Source organism: Paroedura picta, chromosome 1 (assembly GCF_049243985.1).
Source record: "Paroedura picta isolate Pp20150507F chromosome 1, Ppicta_v3.0, whole genome shotgun sequence".
NCBI classification, from domain to species: domain Eukaryota; kingdom Metazoa; phylum Chordata; class Lepidosauria; order Squamata; family Gekkonidae; genus Paroedura; species Paroedura picta.
The window spans coordinates 135,317,549-135,334,289 of record NC_135369.1 but is presented as its reverse complement, the minus strand read 5'-3'; the positions used below and the strand labels follow the sequence as shown (position 1 = coordinate 135,334,289).

General features: G+C 42.9%; 2 protein-coding genes across 12 annotated transcripts in view; one reads left to right on the top strand and one right to left on the bottom strand.

The window, feature by feature from the left end:
- Nucleotides 1-1,661: 1,661 nt before the first annotated feature.
- On the top strand, nucleotides 1,662-7,189 carry LOC143821069 (xaa-Arg dipeptidase-like). Its single transcript, XM_077304664.1, has 7 exons — nucleotides 1,662-2,102; nucleotides 3,317-3,465; nucleotides 3,839-3,981; nucleotides 4,344-4,498; nucleotides 6,084-6,216; nucleotides 6,662-6,769; nucleotides 6,914-7,189. The coding sequence occupies exons 1-7, from the start codon at nucleotides 1,662-1,664 to the stop codon at nucleotides 7,045-7,047; spliced, it is 1,263 nt and encodes a 420-aa protein (XP_077160779.1). The 3' UTR covers nucleotides 7,048-7,189.
- A 1,893-nt stretch (nucleotides 7,190-9,082) lies between these two features.
- GABRR1 (gamma-aminobutyric acid type A receptor subunit rho1) overlaps nucleotides 9,083-16,741 on the bottom strand; it is a 45,622-nt gene continuing 37,963 nt past the window's right edge. For all 11 annotated transcript variants that reach the window (XM_077304579.1, XM_077304594.1, XM_077304639.1 and 8 more), the window contains 3 exons: nucleotides 16,209-16,361; nucleotides 11,570-11,766; nucleotides 9,083-9,904 (listed from right to left, as the gene is read on the bottom strand). In XM_077304579.1, the coding sequence (XP_077160694.1) occupies nucleotides 9,617-9,904; nucleotides 11,570-11,766; nucleotides 16,209-16,361 (638 nt within the window). In that variant the 3' untranslated portion in view covers nucleotides 9,083-9,616. The remainder of the gene's footprint in view (nucleotides 9,905-11,569; nucleotides 11,767-16,208; nucleotides 16,362-16,741) is intronic.

The following is a 16,741-nucleotide window of genomic DNA, read 5'->3' as shown; positions in this document are numbered from 1 at the left end:
CTCTGAGTACCAATTCTGGGAGGCAGCAGCAGGGAAGGGCCTCAGCCTCTATGACCTGTTTGTTTGGCCTCGAGGGTAACTGGTTTGGCTAATTTGTAAAACAGTATGCTGGACTAGATGGGCCTCTAATCTGACCCAATAGTCTTTTTAATGTTCCTGTGCCTTAAATCCATCCGTATTACAGAGAATATGTCATTTGTTTTGTTAAAAACATTTATCAGGGTGTAATGATGTGAAAGATTTCTCTGGCTGAGGCTTGAGAAAGCTACTACCAGTCTGAGTAGACAATACTGAATATTGATGCAAAGGTCTGATTCAGTGTGATTCAATGTGTACAGTAAATGTCTTACAGTAAAGAAGGTCTGTTTCTTTTCTAAGTAACGACCCTTAAACAGACAGACTACAGAATTCCACTGTGCAGAAAAACAGCTCTGCTTTCATGTTCTTAAAAGTTCAAATGAACAAAATCTGAAAATCCAACTATGGTTTAAGGCAGCCTTTCTAAACTTTTTTACTGTTGAGAAACTCCTGAAACGTTCTTCAGGCTTCCAGAAATACCAGAAATGACACAATCCTGTTGAATGAGCTTGGGAAGCATAACTATGTGCCCACTCACCCCCTTCCCCTTCCCACCCTTTCCAGGCCCACCATTGGCTATTTTGGGAGGGCGTCCAAATGACCATATATGGTCATATCATCCGGTAAATTAATTAATTCCCTCCCTTTCAGGAAACCTTTCATGGGCAGTCAAGAAACTGCAGGGTCTCACGAAACCTTGGCTGACGCTTGGCTTAAGGGCATAAGACGTTTTTGTTGATGATGTTGTTCAGATAAGATTTTAATCCAAACAAGATTTGCAGTGCAATCCTACATAGAATTACGTCCTTCTAACTCCACTGATTTAAATAGGTTTTAAGGGGCGACAGTAACAATTTGGGGGAATAACTCAAAGAGTGCAATTACTTCCACGCACACATGCATAAACTCGGTCCCCACCTGGCCTCAGGCCATATCTTTTCCATAGGAATACACCAGGCTTTTCTTTTCCCTTTTATTGTAATATCTAATGTACGGGCGGTGGATTGGCTCTCTTTGTCTGGGATAATATAAAATATAAACAGAAAGCTGGGGGCATAAACCTCCGAATATCCCCCCTCCCCCAAGTCATAATGTCTGAAGAAGGGGGCTCTAGCCCTCGAAAACATATTCTGGGATTAAGCAGCCACTCGTTTTGCTGCGATTGACTAGTACATCTATCCCTCGAATGATTGGCATAGGCATTGCAGCACGGTTTTATGCGTGTCTGAAGTTTGCGTAATTGTATACCATGGGCTTATTTGTACTCAACGGTGTATGTTTCAGCTGCCTTAGCTTGTCTCGCTCCTTCAAAAACATGTCACGTGAGGGTTTAGCGCAATGCTTTATGGGCTTAGTTGTCCTGACACCCGTTCAAAAGGATAGCCGGGAAATGAATAGGGCAGGCTACAGAACTACGTTTCCCGAGTTCCCCTAGGAGAGGGTGGTGGGAACTGCCTGGTGAGGCGCCCATCTGAATCCATTTAAACGCTGATCAGGCTGGGGCAGCAGCGGCGGACCTCCAGCGTGCGACGCGGGCGGGTGGGAAGTTCCCTCAGTGAAGCGAACCGAGGCGTCAGGGTGGGATGGCGCTGCGCCTGGAGGAGCTGAAGCGTCGGGCGGGCGAGTGCATCGAGGCGTCGTCGGAGGCGCTGGGCGCGCTGAGCCGGGAGATCTGGAGCCGGCCGGAGCTGGCCTACGAGGAGCGCCAGGCCCACGGCGCCCTCACGCGCTTTTTCGCCGGCCGGCCGGCCTGGTCGGTGCAGCCGCGCTACAAGCTGGAGACGGCCTTCCGCGCGGACTGGGCCTGGGCGCCCGGCGGGCCCCCCTCCGCCGCCGCCGCCGCTGAGCCCCCCCTCCGCCTGGGCTTCCTCTGCGAGTACGACGCCCTGCCCGGCATCGGCCACGCCTGCGGCCACAACCTCATCGCCGAAGTGGGCGCCGCCGCCGCGCTGGGCCTGAAGGGCGCCCTCGAGAGCCTCGCCGCACGCCGCCCCGACGATGCCCCCCGCGCCCCCGCCGTCAAGGTGAAGAGCCCTAAGGCAGCTGCCCAGGAGACCGGCTTCCTTGCTCGTAGGGTGCCAGAATCGTGGCGACTGAACGGGGGTCTCTTGAGGCTACGCGTGACAGTGGCGAGCCGCTGGTTCCAAGCACGAGCCCTGTATTCGCCCGGCGAAAGGATTCAGGGCACCCGCCCACCCCACCCCACCCCACCCCTTCAAAAAGGCTGAACGCCAAAACCGTAGGAGTTCAGTTTTCCTCCAATACCAAGTGGAGTGTTGCCCACCCAGTGCCAATATTCCTGCCTCAGAGAAGATTCAGAGGAAGAGGGGGTCGATATCTCCCCTCCTCTTTCCCCTTCCTTCCTCCAAAGGAAGTTGCTGTGTGTCCCCTGCCTCCCCTCTGTTGTTCAGCTGTGTAATCTGCCTTGAGGCTGAACGAGAGAGGGGAAATATATAGAGGGGCATTTCCAATTTTGTGAGGACGTGGGAGAGTTAATGCCTACTATTGCCTGTGCTGTGCCACTTTCCTGGCTGGAAATTAAGATGGGAAGGAGAGGCCCTCCAGATTTCCCTCAAAGAAGCTGGTTTGAGGGTATTTTCAGTGGCAGCCCCAGGATTATGGAACAGTGTGCCTGGCCCCTTCTCTTTCTGACTTTAGGAAGCAGTTGATAGTTTTATTTCAGGCCGCGTTTGATTAAATATTTCCTTTATTCCTTCTTTATACATACATACAGCCCTCCCCCTCCTGCAGCTCAGGGCAATTTACAATGAAATTGTGATGTTAAATTTTGTTTTTATGTCACCCACCCCCATTCTATTTTATGTATCCCTGAAATCTACATTTAAATCATACTTTGGGGGCTCTGAACATTGATCCCCAATGCCATGTGTAGTTTGGTGGTAAAAAAGGAATGAATGCATTGTAGATATCAAGGGGAAAGAATGAGGTTTCATTTACACACACCTCCAGTCCATCTCTCCTAGCTAGGCTGTGGGTATTGAAAGCAGCAAAGTAAAATAAATGCGGGTGGTAGGCAGTTCAGCAGCCTCATGCAAAGCATACTGCTTTGTATATGATTGGGGGAAATTACACCAAATAACATGCGTCTGCCACTGTCTTTTGTAGTGTAGGTCTCTTTAAAATGCATAAATGATAAGGTATTTGATCTAGGAAGTTCACATTGTTCTCGTTTTCTGCACTTTTAAAAAATTTGAACTGAAAAATCTCTTCTTCCTAGGTAACTGTTCTAGGTACTCCGGCAGAAGAAGGGGGAGGAGGCAAAGTGAAGTTGATTGAAGCTGGTGCTTTTGAAAACCTTGATGTTGTGTTCATGGCTCACCCTTTTCAAGAAGATCTGCCCTATAAGCCTGCCTTGGCAAGTCATCAGTAAGTTTGCAGTTCTGTTGCTTCCTTAGGTAGGCCTGGTCGGTCAGTCTAACCTAGTTCTAAAAACTGTAGGAAGAATGCAACTTTGCACACAATTCTAAGAAGTCCTGGAAAGAAGAGCAATAATACATAGTGCTGCTTTCTTGGTAGCTTATGTATGGCTCCAATGGCCAATGAAACATCTTGAAGGAATTGGTTGACATATTTCTAATAATATGAATTAATCAGTCTGTTAATAGTTTAGTCTTTTAAATTTAATGGTTTTCATATTCTTGTACTTGGAATGTGTACCAAGTGATTTAAATTTGTGGTTTTCAAAACTCTGTATTATGTTCTGACATCTAGAATATATAGAGATTTTTTTATTTCCTAGTATGACTGTGAAATACTACGGAAAAACTTCTCATGCTGCTGCATATCCTTGGGAAGGAATAAATGCTTTAGATGCTGCAGTTCTTGCATATAACAGTCTGTCAGTATTAAGGCAACAGATGAAACCAGCTTGGAGAGTCCATGGTGAGCTATATAGCTCCTTAATTTAATCAGAACCACATAATTTCCTTAAGTGCAATAAGACGTCCAAACAAATCAATGTGCTATAGAACTGCACACCTAATCAACATAGTTGGATCACTCTGACAGATCAGTTCTCTAGTAAATTCATATGGCACAATCTCAGTTTGTTCACATGCTGGATATGGAATGTCCTTAAATTCAAATAACATTTTAATCTTGTAAATTGAGAATCTTGAAATACAAAACCTCACAAATCTTAATCTCCTTGAGAAAGCAAAGATGTTAAAGATGCTATAACGAAGCAAAAAAAACATTTTTGGTATTATCTGTTTTTCACTGTTAAAATTGCTCTTATTTTGCAGGTGTTATAAAACAAGGTGGTGAGATAGCAAATATTATACCGTCATGCACAGAGCTAGAATTTTTTGTGCGCACCCCTCTGTTGAAGGACCTACCTATTTTGGTAGACAAAGCTGAAAGCTGCTTCAAAGCTGCAGCTCTGGCCACGGGTTGCAAAGTAAGAGGCTTTGTCCCATTGGATATTTGTTAGACTGTATACAAATAGCCTTCAGTCTGCTTAACTACTCCTGTTAATGTATATGTTAATGTATATAATGCTTTACAACAGTGGTCCCCAACCTTTTTATCACCGGGGACCACTCAACGCTTGAAAATTTTACTGAGGCCCGGTGGGAGGGGGGTAGTTTACTCCTCTACTCTCAACCACTGCCCTAACGCTCTCTGATCGCTATGGTAATGTTTAAACATCCCTTCAAAATAAGATACAGACACGCCACAACAATGAACATAAGGAACATTTTATTTTCATGGAAATTTTAACTCATGAAAATGACAAATCAATGGGAACCCTGAGCTTGTTTCTCTGCAACGAGATAGTCCCATCTGGGAGTGATGGGAGACAATGACACCCGTAGTGTGTTGTAAAGGGCTGGGGGGGGGGATGAAGTAAAGGGCCGGGGGGGGGGGGGGAGAAGGCGTCCTTCGTGGCCCACCTCTAATTAGTCGACGGATCACATGTGGTCTGCAGCCCACAGGTTGGGGATCGCTACTTTACAAGCTACAGTAATGTGTGAACTGTTGACAGTTTAGTCCCATTCTCCAAAAGAGAATTGAAATGAAGAGGTACTTGCCTGAAGCTTTTCATTTAGCCCATGAAAAAGAAAAGATCAGAAAATATAGATGGGATGGCTTGTCATAAATGCTGAATGCCAGCATTTATAATCATTCGTATTACAGCCAAAGTAATTGTAGCAAGACTAGTTCTGGCAAGAAAATGGAAAATGCAGGAGCTACCGTCAATAGAAGATTGGCTGAGCAAATTATATGTATCGATTTTGTTTCTACCTTTTTTTGGGGGAAAAAAATATATATAAAAAGTCTGTTTCTATTAGTGTAAAAGTCAAATATAAATAACTAAAACAGCAACTTGATCAGGTCACCTGTAGAGACTGCAGATGTCTTTTCTAAAATTTATACTGTTGGTCCTCAGTTAAGAAGGATGAGTGTTGATCTGTTAATTATTTGCCTGAGTAAGACTTTCTCAGCCATTCGCCAAGACTAGTAAGATGTAATAGAATAAACATATTGTTCTTTAGGCATTTTTTCAGTATAAGATATTAAAGGTTTCTTGACAGGTGGCATGTTTAATTATTTTTTTTTTAGTCTTAAAATTTCACTAAGGTAGTAAAGTAGTTCTGGATGTTATTAAAAGTCTAATTCAGAAATGCCCATTGTGTTCATGGGTGCCATGGCACCCATAGACCGGTTTCCTGGAGCTTGCCAGGTATTTCTAGAAAGTAAATGAGGCAGGACTGTGCAGATTAAAATAACATCATTTTGGTAGCAGCTACCACTGTAGTGTTGGTTTTATTTTCTCTTACTCTTTCCTATTGCATTTTTAAAATGTTTACATCTAGTCCCCTGCACTTAGGCTTCCTTTGTGTGTGTTTGTCTGCCTCCCATGGTGGCCATTTTATGGCCTGCTTCCAATGGCAACAATTTTGTGTCAGAATTCCAACGATGACCATAGGCTCAAAAGGATTGAGAAGTCCTAGTCTAATTTGTGTGTTCTAATCTTCTAGATAGAGTTTAAAAGTAAGTGTCCAGATTATTGCAATGTGCTTCCAAATAAAAGCCTGCAGCAAACTTACATGGAAAATGGAAAAAGTCTTGGAATGGAATTTTCGGACAAAACTATCTTGTCTAGATTTTCAGGTAATTTGGCATTTCCACCTGCTTAATTTCTTGGGGAGCTATTTTCATGTAGTTTGTTCTATATTATACTTCTGCTGTGCCATTTAAGTAAGAAGCTTGCTCATACAAACATTTGTTGATTTTTTCCTAGCTTTAAGGACAGTTGTGATGCGTACATAGAAGTGAAATTACTTGCTGCCTGGAAGCAAGTTAATATTTTAATAAGTGTATTGAAAATTCTTGAAATTACCAGGCAGTACCTTCGTTGTACTACACGATACATGAGTGAAGTTGTTAAGCTAGTTTTAATGGTGAATTCTGTTCACCATCATAGCTATGCTGTAGGTCAAAACTAAAATGAAATGAAGTTTTCCTTATGCTTTTAGTTTATGTATTCTACATTAATAAAAAATTGCAAACTGCAACTTAAGACGAATGGTCCTTTTTTTTCTTTTAAACTGGCCAGGATCTACAGACTTTGGAAACGTCTCTTCTGTTGTTCCTGGAATTCATGCTTATTTTTATATTGGTTCAAATGCTCCTAATCATACTGAGCACTTCACAGAGGCTGCAGGTCAGTAGATACTTTTGTTTTCTCATATTCCTGCAGTTCTAAATAAGAACTACTGGCATGCACACCATTACATTGCAAAAACTGTATTGTTCTTCGGCATAGATTTTGGTAGTTTTATTAATCTGAACATTGGTGTTCCTTCAGGGTCCAAAGTAGCACAACAGTATGCCTTGCGTACAGCTAAAGCTTTGGCAATGACTGCAATAGATGTTATCTTTAGACCAGACCTGCTGGAAGGAGTAAGAGAAGACTTCAGACAAGCCAAGCAAGAAGAATAAGGATCACTACAATGTAAAAGAAGAAAATGCATTCTTGGAACAGTGAGAAGACTTATTATAAATTCAAAACTCTTGTCCCCTGGTTATTGAACTGTGTCAGGTTCATGCTGGATTAATAAATTCTGCAAACTTGTTTAAATTATGGAATAGATACATAGAAATAATTTATCAACATAATTCTGCACTTCAGGGGTGGGCAGGCACTGAGAGTTTGTTTGGCAACTAAGCCCTCTCTCCTGTTTTCTTATTATTGAAAAAAATTGCTCCAGAGCTTTGAGATTTCAGCAGGCCTAAATCACAGATTTTTCCAGTATATCTTGGCAGCTGTAGAAGGGCCATAAACATGCTATTCCAAATGCTGTACTCGCAGGAAACTGAATTTCACACTTAATACCATATCCAGTCCTTTTCTGCAAAACTGCAGACTGATCATTGCAGCTTCACACCAGTTTTTTAACCCCCTTAAGGAGTCCATACTACACTTGCATGTTTTCAGTTGTAACCTTTTTTCTTTAGATTAAGCTGCTCGGGGTGACAACCCCCAGATCATAACAGTGCTGTCCCAATGGCACTGGCTCCAGATTAGAGACTGGATCAGGGTCAAGGTTCTCTTACTAACCTTTAAAGCCCTAAATGATCTGGGACCTCTGTACTTAAGGGACCACCTCTTCTACTACACCGCCCAAAGACCTCTAAGATCCAGCAAACAGCAACCACTCAGGATCCCTGGCCCCAAAGAAGTAAAACTGGTCTCAACCAGAGCCAGGGCCTTCTCATTCCTGCCTCCATTCTGGTGGAATGCTCTCTCTGAAGAGATCAGGGCCCTCCTGGACCTTGGACTGTTCTGGATGACTTGCAAGACCGAGTTGTTCAACCAGGCCTACGGTTGAGGCCAGGAAAGTAACACTGAGAAAACACTGGCCTCCCTACCCACCAAAAAACAGGAAATACACAATTTTAAAAAAGAACAAAACCCTGCCCAACAAAATTGAACTTCCTTTACAAGGTTAAGAAGGTGGTTTATGAATATCATTTAAAGTAATCTAATTTAAATGTTAAAACGTTTAAGAACTGACCAATGTAAAGTTAAAGGTATGAATCCTGTTGCCCACCATGAGCCAACTGGGGAGCCAACTATAAAAATAATTATTTAAAGCAATCAAAATGGTGTGTGGGGGAAGGGGAAAAGGACTCTACAGATAAGTAGAGCATATGGTTTGCTGATATTTGTTCCAAACTTAGTCAGGGCTGGATTCAGATCACCATGAGCAGAGTAAAACTCGGGGAGCAGGATTCCCTTGCCGACCTTCCTGCTGAAGTCCTCTGATTCCATCCTTCCCAGTTCTGCCCTTAAGGTGTCAAGGAACCTTCAAGACCAGTATGGCAGGGGGAAATGTTTAAAAATGAATTCCTCTCTGTCAACATAAATGCTATTATGTCAGCAAAACACCATCTTTGAATCCAGCCACTTGAAAGTTCTGTAGTGACAGTAGATAATGTTTTAATCCTTAATACCTACTTCCTTGAAAATCCGTTTTAATGTGAATATTGTGTCAAATGCTAGGAAAATTCCTGACATCACTAATGGTGGAAGGCAATTTAAATTGCAAATTTAGTTTGAAACTTTCTGTAAGGTATTAATTTTGGTGATAACTGCAGACTTTACACTGCAGTCTTCAGGGATGTCTTAGTTTTATGAGGTGTCCGGGTTATTTAACTTTTTCAGATGGTGATTATGCAATGCCACTAGGGATGCCAGCCTCCAGGTGGTAACTGATGTTACCCTGGAATTATAGCTCAACTCCAGGCAACAGAGATCAGTTCCCCTTGAGAAAATGGTTGCTTAGAATATGGACCATATGACATTATACTTCATTGATTGAAGTCCCTCCCCCAAGCCCTGCCCTCTGTAGGCTCCATTCCCAAAGTTTCTAGTTTTCCCCCAATCTGGAGCTGGCAACCCTGACAGTAATTAATACAGGGAGTTACATGCAAAAAGTGTTGACTTGTATTAGGTTTAAACAAGGACTTTTGTTGTATGTAGACTAATATAGTGAAAGTGTACAACATTAGGATTTGTAATATTTACACAAATATTAAAAAAATTAGAACACTATATATTTATAAATGAAAACAAAATATTTATATGGTCCATTCAGTTTTGCTCTTAATAATACAGATGCCAAAATCAGCTGGTTCATATCAGAGTAGCTCCAAAGATGCCTTGCTTTTATAGCATTTCATTACAGTTCTGTACTTTTTATGACATTTGTATTTTAAAACACTGAATCATGCCTGGTTTAGCATTTTCCTCCCTTTACTGTAATACAGTTGCTTACAGTTTTGGGGGCCAGTGAAGTTGAATCTTCACAAGAGTTCCACAGGAATGTTCATGGAATGAATTGGATACTGCCATGCTTAATTTTCATGCAACAAGAGCAGCAGATTTTTTTTGTCAAAGCATAGAATAGTAGTCTATTGACATTTTATTGTGCTTGGTGGACATTAGATTTATATATTAACACAAGTACCACGTAGAAACTGGCTAAAGAAAAAAAAACCTTGCTAATTATGAAAAAATAGACCAGTATATCAGATTAAATAAAATGTATGCTCCAGGAAATATTATTCTAGAATATTTGTCAATGGCATGAGTGTCGATCTTCATGCTGCTGTATCTCTGACTTTTCCTCCTGTTTGAATTCCTTTCTGTACCAAGTGCTAATTGGACCATCATTCTGTCTTGCTTCTCTCCATTTTCAGATACATACTGTCCCAGTTCATTCACTTCCCCATCACTGTAAGTGCCATCCATCATCATTTGCCTTGGTTGAGGCACAGCACAAGTGCAAGGAAGCTGTAGAGAAAAAGGAAAACAATAGTTTTTCTCATAGGAGTTATCTTAATCTCTGACTGCTTAGATCAGGAGATCTGCAGGGTTGGGTGGAAACACTGGAGTGGATAAACTTCACCAGTTAAAGAGACAGGAAGAGTGATTTTTGCCTTCTCCTTCACAATATCCCACAATCTATTATTATTATTATTACTCTATGTGTAACCCGGAAATCAGCTTTTGCAGATTTCATTTAAAAGGACTGTAGGGAAAGGAATCAAGGATACCTGGCCTCCTTACTGATACATTACTGGATCCAACCTGTACATGTTAAAGTGTGTATAGACTACAAAATAAATTGGGGTGGATTGCGGGAACCATGTAATTCCAGTCTTGGCCCATCTAAACTGGATCCAGATTTGTTTCTGAAAAACAATTCAAGGTGATGTTCTTGACCTTTAGAGCTCTACGTGGTTTGGGACCAGTATACCTGAAGGACCACCTACTCCCTTAAGAATCTACAGAACTGCAATGGTCATCTGAGAGCCTGCTTTGGGGTTTTCCTAAGATATAGTGGGTGGCAGCCTGGGAGAACCAGTCTGAATTGAGCTCTTCTTTTGGTTGTGGCCAGTGATCTGATAACATCTATTGGGCCCTTCAGAAACACCATCAGAAATGCCCAGTGGGAACATCTGGAAAAAGCTGGTGTTAAGAACTGGACAACTGTTAATTATGCTTTAAACCTCTTAATGATTAGCATAATGTTGAAATTTTAATAAAATTAGTTATAGTATAAATTATATTTTGTAATTAATAATTATTACAATAATTATAATGATGAATGTAGCTTTTGACAACAGCATTCCAACAAATGATGAGATGCCATCTGTTAATTCTTCCTTCATATTAAATTTACCACTGTCTTCATGCAAACAACTTTATTTTAAAAAATGGAGAATGTTCAAATGTGATTTCCTCACAGTAGTCTAAAACAGCGGTCCGCAGCCTTTTGGCTGCCGCGGACCGCTGCTCCAGAGTGGGGGGAGAGGGCGGCCCGGGGGCCCGCACACGTGCGGCAGCCCGAGCGCAAACGCACGTACGCGGACTGCTGCGCACATGTGTTTGCGTCCGGCAGGGGCACAAATGTGCGTGCGCGGCAGTCTGTGTTTGCGCTGGCAGCGGCCGCGGCTCCCCCTCCTGGCCGCCAGCTAATCGGCCGCCAAAGCGGCCGATTGGCTTGCGGCTTGGCAAGCTTCTCTTCCCCCCCTCCCGAAACAAGAAGCTTGCCGGGCCACGAGCTAATCAGCCGCTTTGGCTTTGGCGGCCGATTTGCTCGCAGCCTGGCGAGCTTCTCGCTTGGGGGGGGGAGGGAAGAAGGAGCCGCGGCCTGGCTCCAAGGCCTTCGCGGTCCGGCAGCGAGCCGCAGCCTGCGGGTTGGGGACCACTGGTCTAAAACATGCCTGTATCCAGCTACATACTCTGAAGACACTTAAATTTACTTGAGGTGCAGTGATTTCCACTGATTCTCTCTTGTATTATGGACTACCATTTTACTTTCTATCCTGTGCATATTCTGTTTTATCATTTTTCTTGTATGAATGTTTAATTCTAAAGCTTAGTTTCTGTTAGTGTTTTTCTTCTTAATTTAGGGCATTTCCATCACTGAGCATCAATTGACATGCAGTATACCTTGTCTCGCAGCTTCCGTTCTTTACGTTCTTGTACTGTAGTCAGGTAGTTCACTGCTGCGTACTCCAACACCGAGAGGAAGACAAACACAAAACTGACCCAGAGGTAAATGTCCACAGCTTTGATGTAGGAAACCCGAGGCATGGAGGCGTTGACACCCGTGATGATAGTAGACATGGTCAGCACCGTGGTTATCCCTAAGGCATAAAATTATTCAATGTTGAGATACTCACTTTGGAATCAAATTAATATGGTTTACCTCAAATAACAAGCCAAGGTTTTGTTTTTTAACTAAAATCACATGCTCAGTTGAAGGAGTGAGTTTGAGTCTTGGTTCATCTTTTTGCAGTGAGCCTGCTGTTTGATTATCTCATATTTTGACCCTGTATTTCAGCACAAAATCGAACTGTATTATCACTCAGCCTGTCAAACTATGAAGGTAAACTAATATTCCAAGCTTCCCATTCATAGGATCCAACTATTATTATCACCACATAAGCATTATGTATTGTTTCTCTGATTATCACTGCATACATATTCTGTTCCTTCTGTTCCTCCCTTTGAGTGTGTAAAGTGCTGTCAAAGTCATAATCAACTTATGTCAACCCCAGCACGGGGCATTCAAAGTATGTGAGAAGCAGAGGTGGTTTGCCATGACCTTCCTCTGTGGATCTGACAAGACTGGGCTATACCAGGCTGCCTTTGCTCCCATTCCTCCCCCTACCAAGTAGCATTTTAATGTGTGTGTGTGTGGGACTGCCTCGCTGCCTGATTCCCCAAGAGAGCATTACACACTGCAAACGGCAACAAACTGGTGATCCCTGGCCCCAGGAAGGCTTTCTCCATCCTGGCCCCCACCTGGTGGAATGAGCTCCCAGAGGAAATCGGGGCCCTGCCAGAACTAAAACAGTACTGCAGGGACTACAAAATGGAGCTCTTCCAATCAGGCTTTCATTTGAGGCTAATGAAAACACTAGCTAGAGCCCCTGGAAGCCCTTCCTACCACCACCAAAATGCGCCCAGTCAGAAAACAGCACAGGGCAATCTAGCAGCACATCCAGAAAAGTCATGCCACAGTTATGCAGTTAATGGTTGTACAGTTACAGCTATAAGGTTGAAATGTCAGAAATGTTGCAAGTTCATAATTATAATGCATTCTCCATATTTTATAAATTCACTGTAAACAGCCCTGAGCCGTAAGGGAGGGTTATATAAAAATGGTATATATATTTAAATAGATGTCTTGCTTCAGTATGACAAAACATTTTCTAATTGTTCAGCTAAAGAAGTAACCAGACATTCACTGCTCCCCTGAGCCAGTGTGGGTTGGATCTAGACTGGATTCCCTGATAATTGAGGAAGCTCACATCCATGGCATGGAACTTTCCTTTCTCACCCCTCCCATTTCACTCTGCGGCTGATCTTGAAATGCTGCTCCCAGGGTATAGGAGACCCTCAGGAATTGTAGAAGGGGGAAATCAGATCTGTAGCAAGAGGGGAGAGGAAAATTCCATTCCACTGACACAAGAACCTTGTGTTAACAAGAGCCTCTGAGATGAGTTACTTCAACCCCAAATTGCATAGTACATTCTGATACCACATTGAGAAGTATGTAACTGAACACATAGTAAGTAATCATTTTATAGGCAGCAAAATTAGGGGGATTTTTAAACGACATGAAGGCATCTGTCTCAGAGGTTTTTGACTGAGAGCAGATATCAAGTCTGGTAGAAAAATTCAGTGGAAGCAGAAAATGTGAGTGTGCAAGGAGTATGATAGAGGAAATATAGAAAATGATATGTTTTATCAAACTATACTGTGTGATTTTGGGAGACTTTTCTTCCAAACAACCAACAATATATTAGATGCCAGAGCAGTGGACAGATCGAAGAAAATAACAGATCCTGATAACACTGACGGAAGTACTGAGTAGTTGAGACCTGGGGCAGATGTCCGCTGACTTGTGGAGATTCCTCATGGGTTCTCAAGGCAAGAAACACTCAGAGGGGATTTGCCATTGCTTGCCTCTGTCTGGCAACCCTAGACATCCTTAGTGTTTTCCTGTCTAAGTACTAACCAGAGCAGCCTTGCTTAGCTGCTGAGATCGAGGCAGAAATCTGCCATCTATCATGTAGCAGAGGAAAGGACAGCATTACAAGACAATTTTTAGAATGGTTCTTAGCATAAGCCTTATTATATGCTCTTCAGCTCTTGATCACCCTGGAAGCTTTTACATTAAGGATGGTACAATCCAGAAATACTGTATTGAGAATGCATAAGTAATTCTATAGTTAAATCATATGGCATTCTTTGTTTTCTAGTTACGGTAACCCACTGAAAATTGTAATACATTATTAGGAGGTAAATACGAAGAGGTCAACGCGGTGCTAGTGTGATGGGATGGTTAAAATTTTAGACTGACATCTGGAAGAATCAAATGCAAAAGCCCCACTTTTCATGGAAGCATGGTGGATGGTCACACTGTCTGGTCTCACCTATTTCACAGGGTTACTGTGAGGATAAATTGGAGGAGAGAAATATATAAGCCACCCATGGTCCCCATTGGGGAAAGAGCTGTGGTATGAATGAAGCAAATACAATAAATATGACAGACTTTCAGTGTTATACTGAGCAAACAGTCACATTTAGTGGTCAGATGAATAATTACCTCCTAGCATGCATATCAGTATTTGCTACTCTAAGAGAGCCAGCTTGGTGTAGTGGTTAGGAGTGTGGACTTCTAATCTGGTGAGCTGGGTTCGATTCTGAACTCCCCCACATGCAGCCAGCTGGTGACCTTGGGCTCGCCACGGCACTGATAAAGCTGTTCTGACCGGGCAGTGATATCAGGGCTCTCTCAGCCTCACCCACCTCACAGGGTGTCTGTTGTGGGGAGAGGAAAGGGAAGGCGAATGTAAGCTGCTTTGTGACTCCTGGGAGAGAAAAGTGGCATATAAGAACAACAACTCCTCAGAAATTCTATTACCAATGTAGTGTAATCGCTGTCAAAAGTGCAGACACAGTTACTGTATTTTGATTATGTCTTCATCTTGTTAGTGGAGACCACGGTGTCAGCTATCTTGTGGTTGAATTATTTAAGCATCCTACTTCCATCTATAAAACAGTTAGATTTAGGCACAACACCCACAAAAGTTAATTTTTCTGGATTTGGACTAACAGCCATGCAAGTCAAGGGACTGCACTGAAGAGTGGGATGGACCGCTTCCACATGAGGGATTTGGCTGGTCTCACCACCTGTTTGCACATGGGGCTAATTCCTGCTTCCTGACAGAATTCAACACAAAATCCACATTCCCTTTTTTGCCTCAGTCTGGAACAGAGAGTATGTCAGGACTGGGCCATCTGGAGGCAGAAAATTTGGGCTGTCCCCAGTCAGGGCATTGCTCCCCCCTCCCCCACAAGCGTCACTTGCATCCTCAAATCCACACAAAACCTTCCACAGGCTTTTAAAAAATTCCAGTATAATGAAAATCCCCCAGTTCCCTTCCCCCCCCTTCCTTTTTATACACACACAGTGTTGTACAGCTGCAAAAGTGCACTGTAGAGCCTCGGGTTAGTGATGAAGTATGTGATGCCAGGGACAGCTGGAGAGATCTGCAGCTGGACTGTGTGGGGGAGGCAACTCCCAGGATGGAGGGCCGCAAAGTTGTAGCCCACTAAAATGGTTGGAGAAGTTTAGTTGGCACACAATTCCAGCTTCCCCCCCCCCCACTCTTTGTGAGTGGAACAAGGAGGGAGAGGGACTTTGGCTTCTAAAATACAAATCTCTGAATGGGGTGTGCGTGCAATTTCATTACACTGGAATTGTGTTGTAACGCAATTCCAGCATTTAAAATCAACATCACCATAATGATTTCAGACTTGGGGTGTGTGTGTTCAAATATGATAAAATGCCACTGGAAGATGATTGGTAGTTTTTAAAATATGACAATGATTGCCATGTAAAACAAACAGCACAAAGCTTTGACTTCCTGTCTCTTGGCTCTCCTGTGTGTACACAACTTCTGGGGGCAAACAGCAGGGAGTGCGGGGCAAAGGCTTCCTGTGTGGTTATGGGAAACATCATGGCAACTAACCCCAGACCAAAAACCAGGCGGCAGCACGACATAATGTCTCCCATGCAGGAGAAATTATGGAGATGAAATCCAGTTTCTTCTGTGAGCAGAACAGAAGGAGGGGATTGTATCCTCAATGCAGCCTCCCCAAAATTATGGGTCTATTCGTTTACATGCATTCTGTGTTGGTTCCTCAAGCTGGAAAGGACTGCTGAGGAAAAGGAAATGAGGGAAAGATCAGGCAGTACTTTCACCCATGGATTGCTGGATCCAGCCTCCTAAATTCGAATAAAACAGTAAGGGTCACGGTATAACTAAGATATTAGAGCAATAAATGTTTATCCAATTTCATCTGTTAGATTTTCTGTAGGCTAGAGTACACATGGGCAATGGTACCACAGCTATACTTACCAACAAGAAGCGCTAAAAATCTACTGTCCATGAGGGAAGGAAGAGACAAAGTCATTTCAATTATACCTGATTTTTCCGACAGGTTCTCTTGAATTAAATGTGCTGACAAAACCAAAGAATAATCACGTGCAGCCGCATTCATGTTCATTTACCTAAGGGAACTCTTGCAGGCACAGCTCTGCGGTCTATCCAGAAGGACACCCAGGATAGCATGACCATCAGAGTGGCAGGAAAATACGTCTGGAGCAAGAAGAAGAAGATATGGCGACGTAAAGTGAAGTTAATGTAGAGACGGTTGTACCATCCTACAGGAGAAAGAACAGAAGAGCTAACTTTCAAGGACAACTGTTTGTGATGATGAAAACAGACAAGTAACACCATGGAGTAGTTCCTATCCCTGTTTGTTTATAAAAATCATGCTGATTTCTTTCAAAAGATTGTATTTAATAAAGGAATGTAGGGAATGGGGATATCCCAAATCTCTTCTTGGTACAGTTTCTTGAAGAGTAACTCCCTTTGCTCTATCTGTGATGTAAAGGAGGAGAGAGAGCTGGCAAGTTGTGATATGTGTCCTACACTTTTAATGGTCATTAATGGCGTTACAAAGAGCCAGTTTGGTGTCGTGGTTAGGAGCGCGGACTTCTAATCTGGCATGCCGGGTTTGATTCTGCACTCCCCCACATTC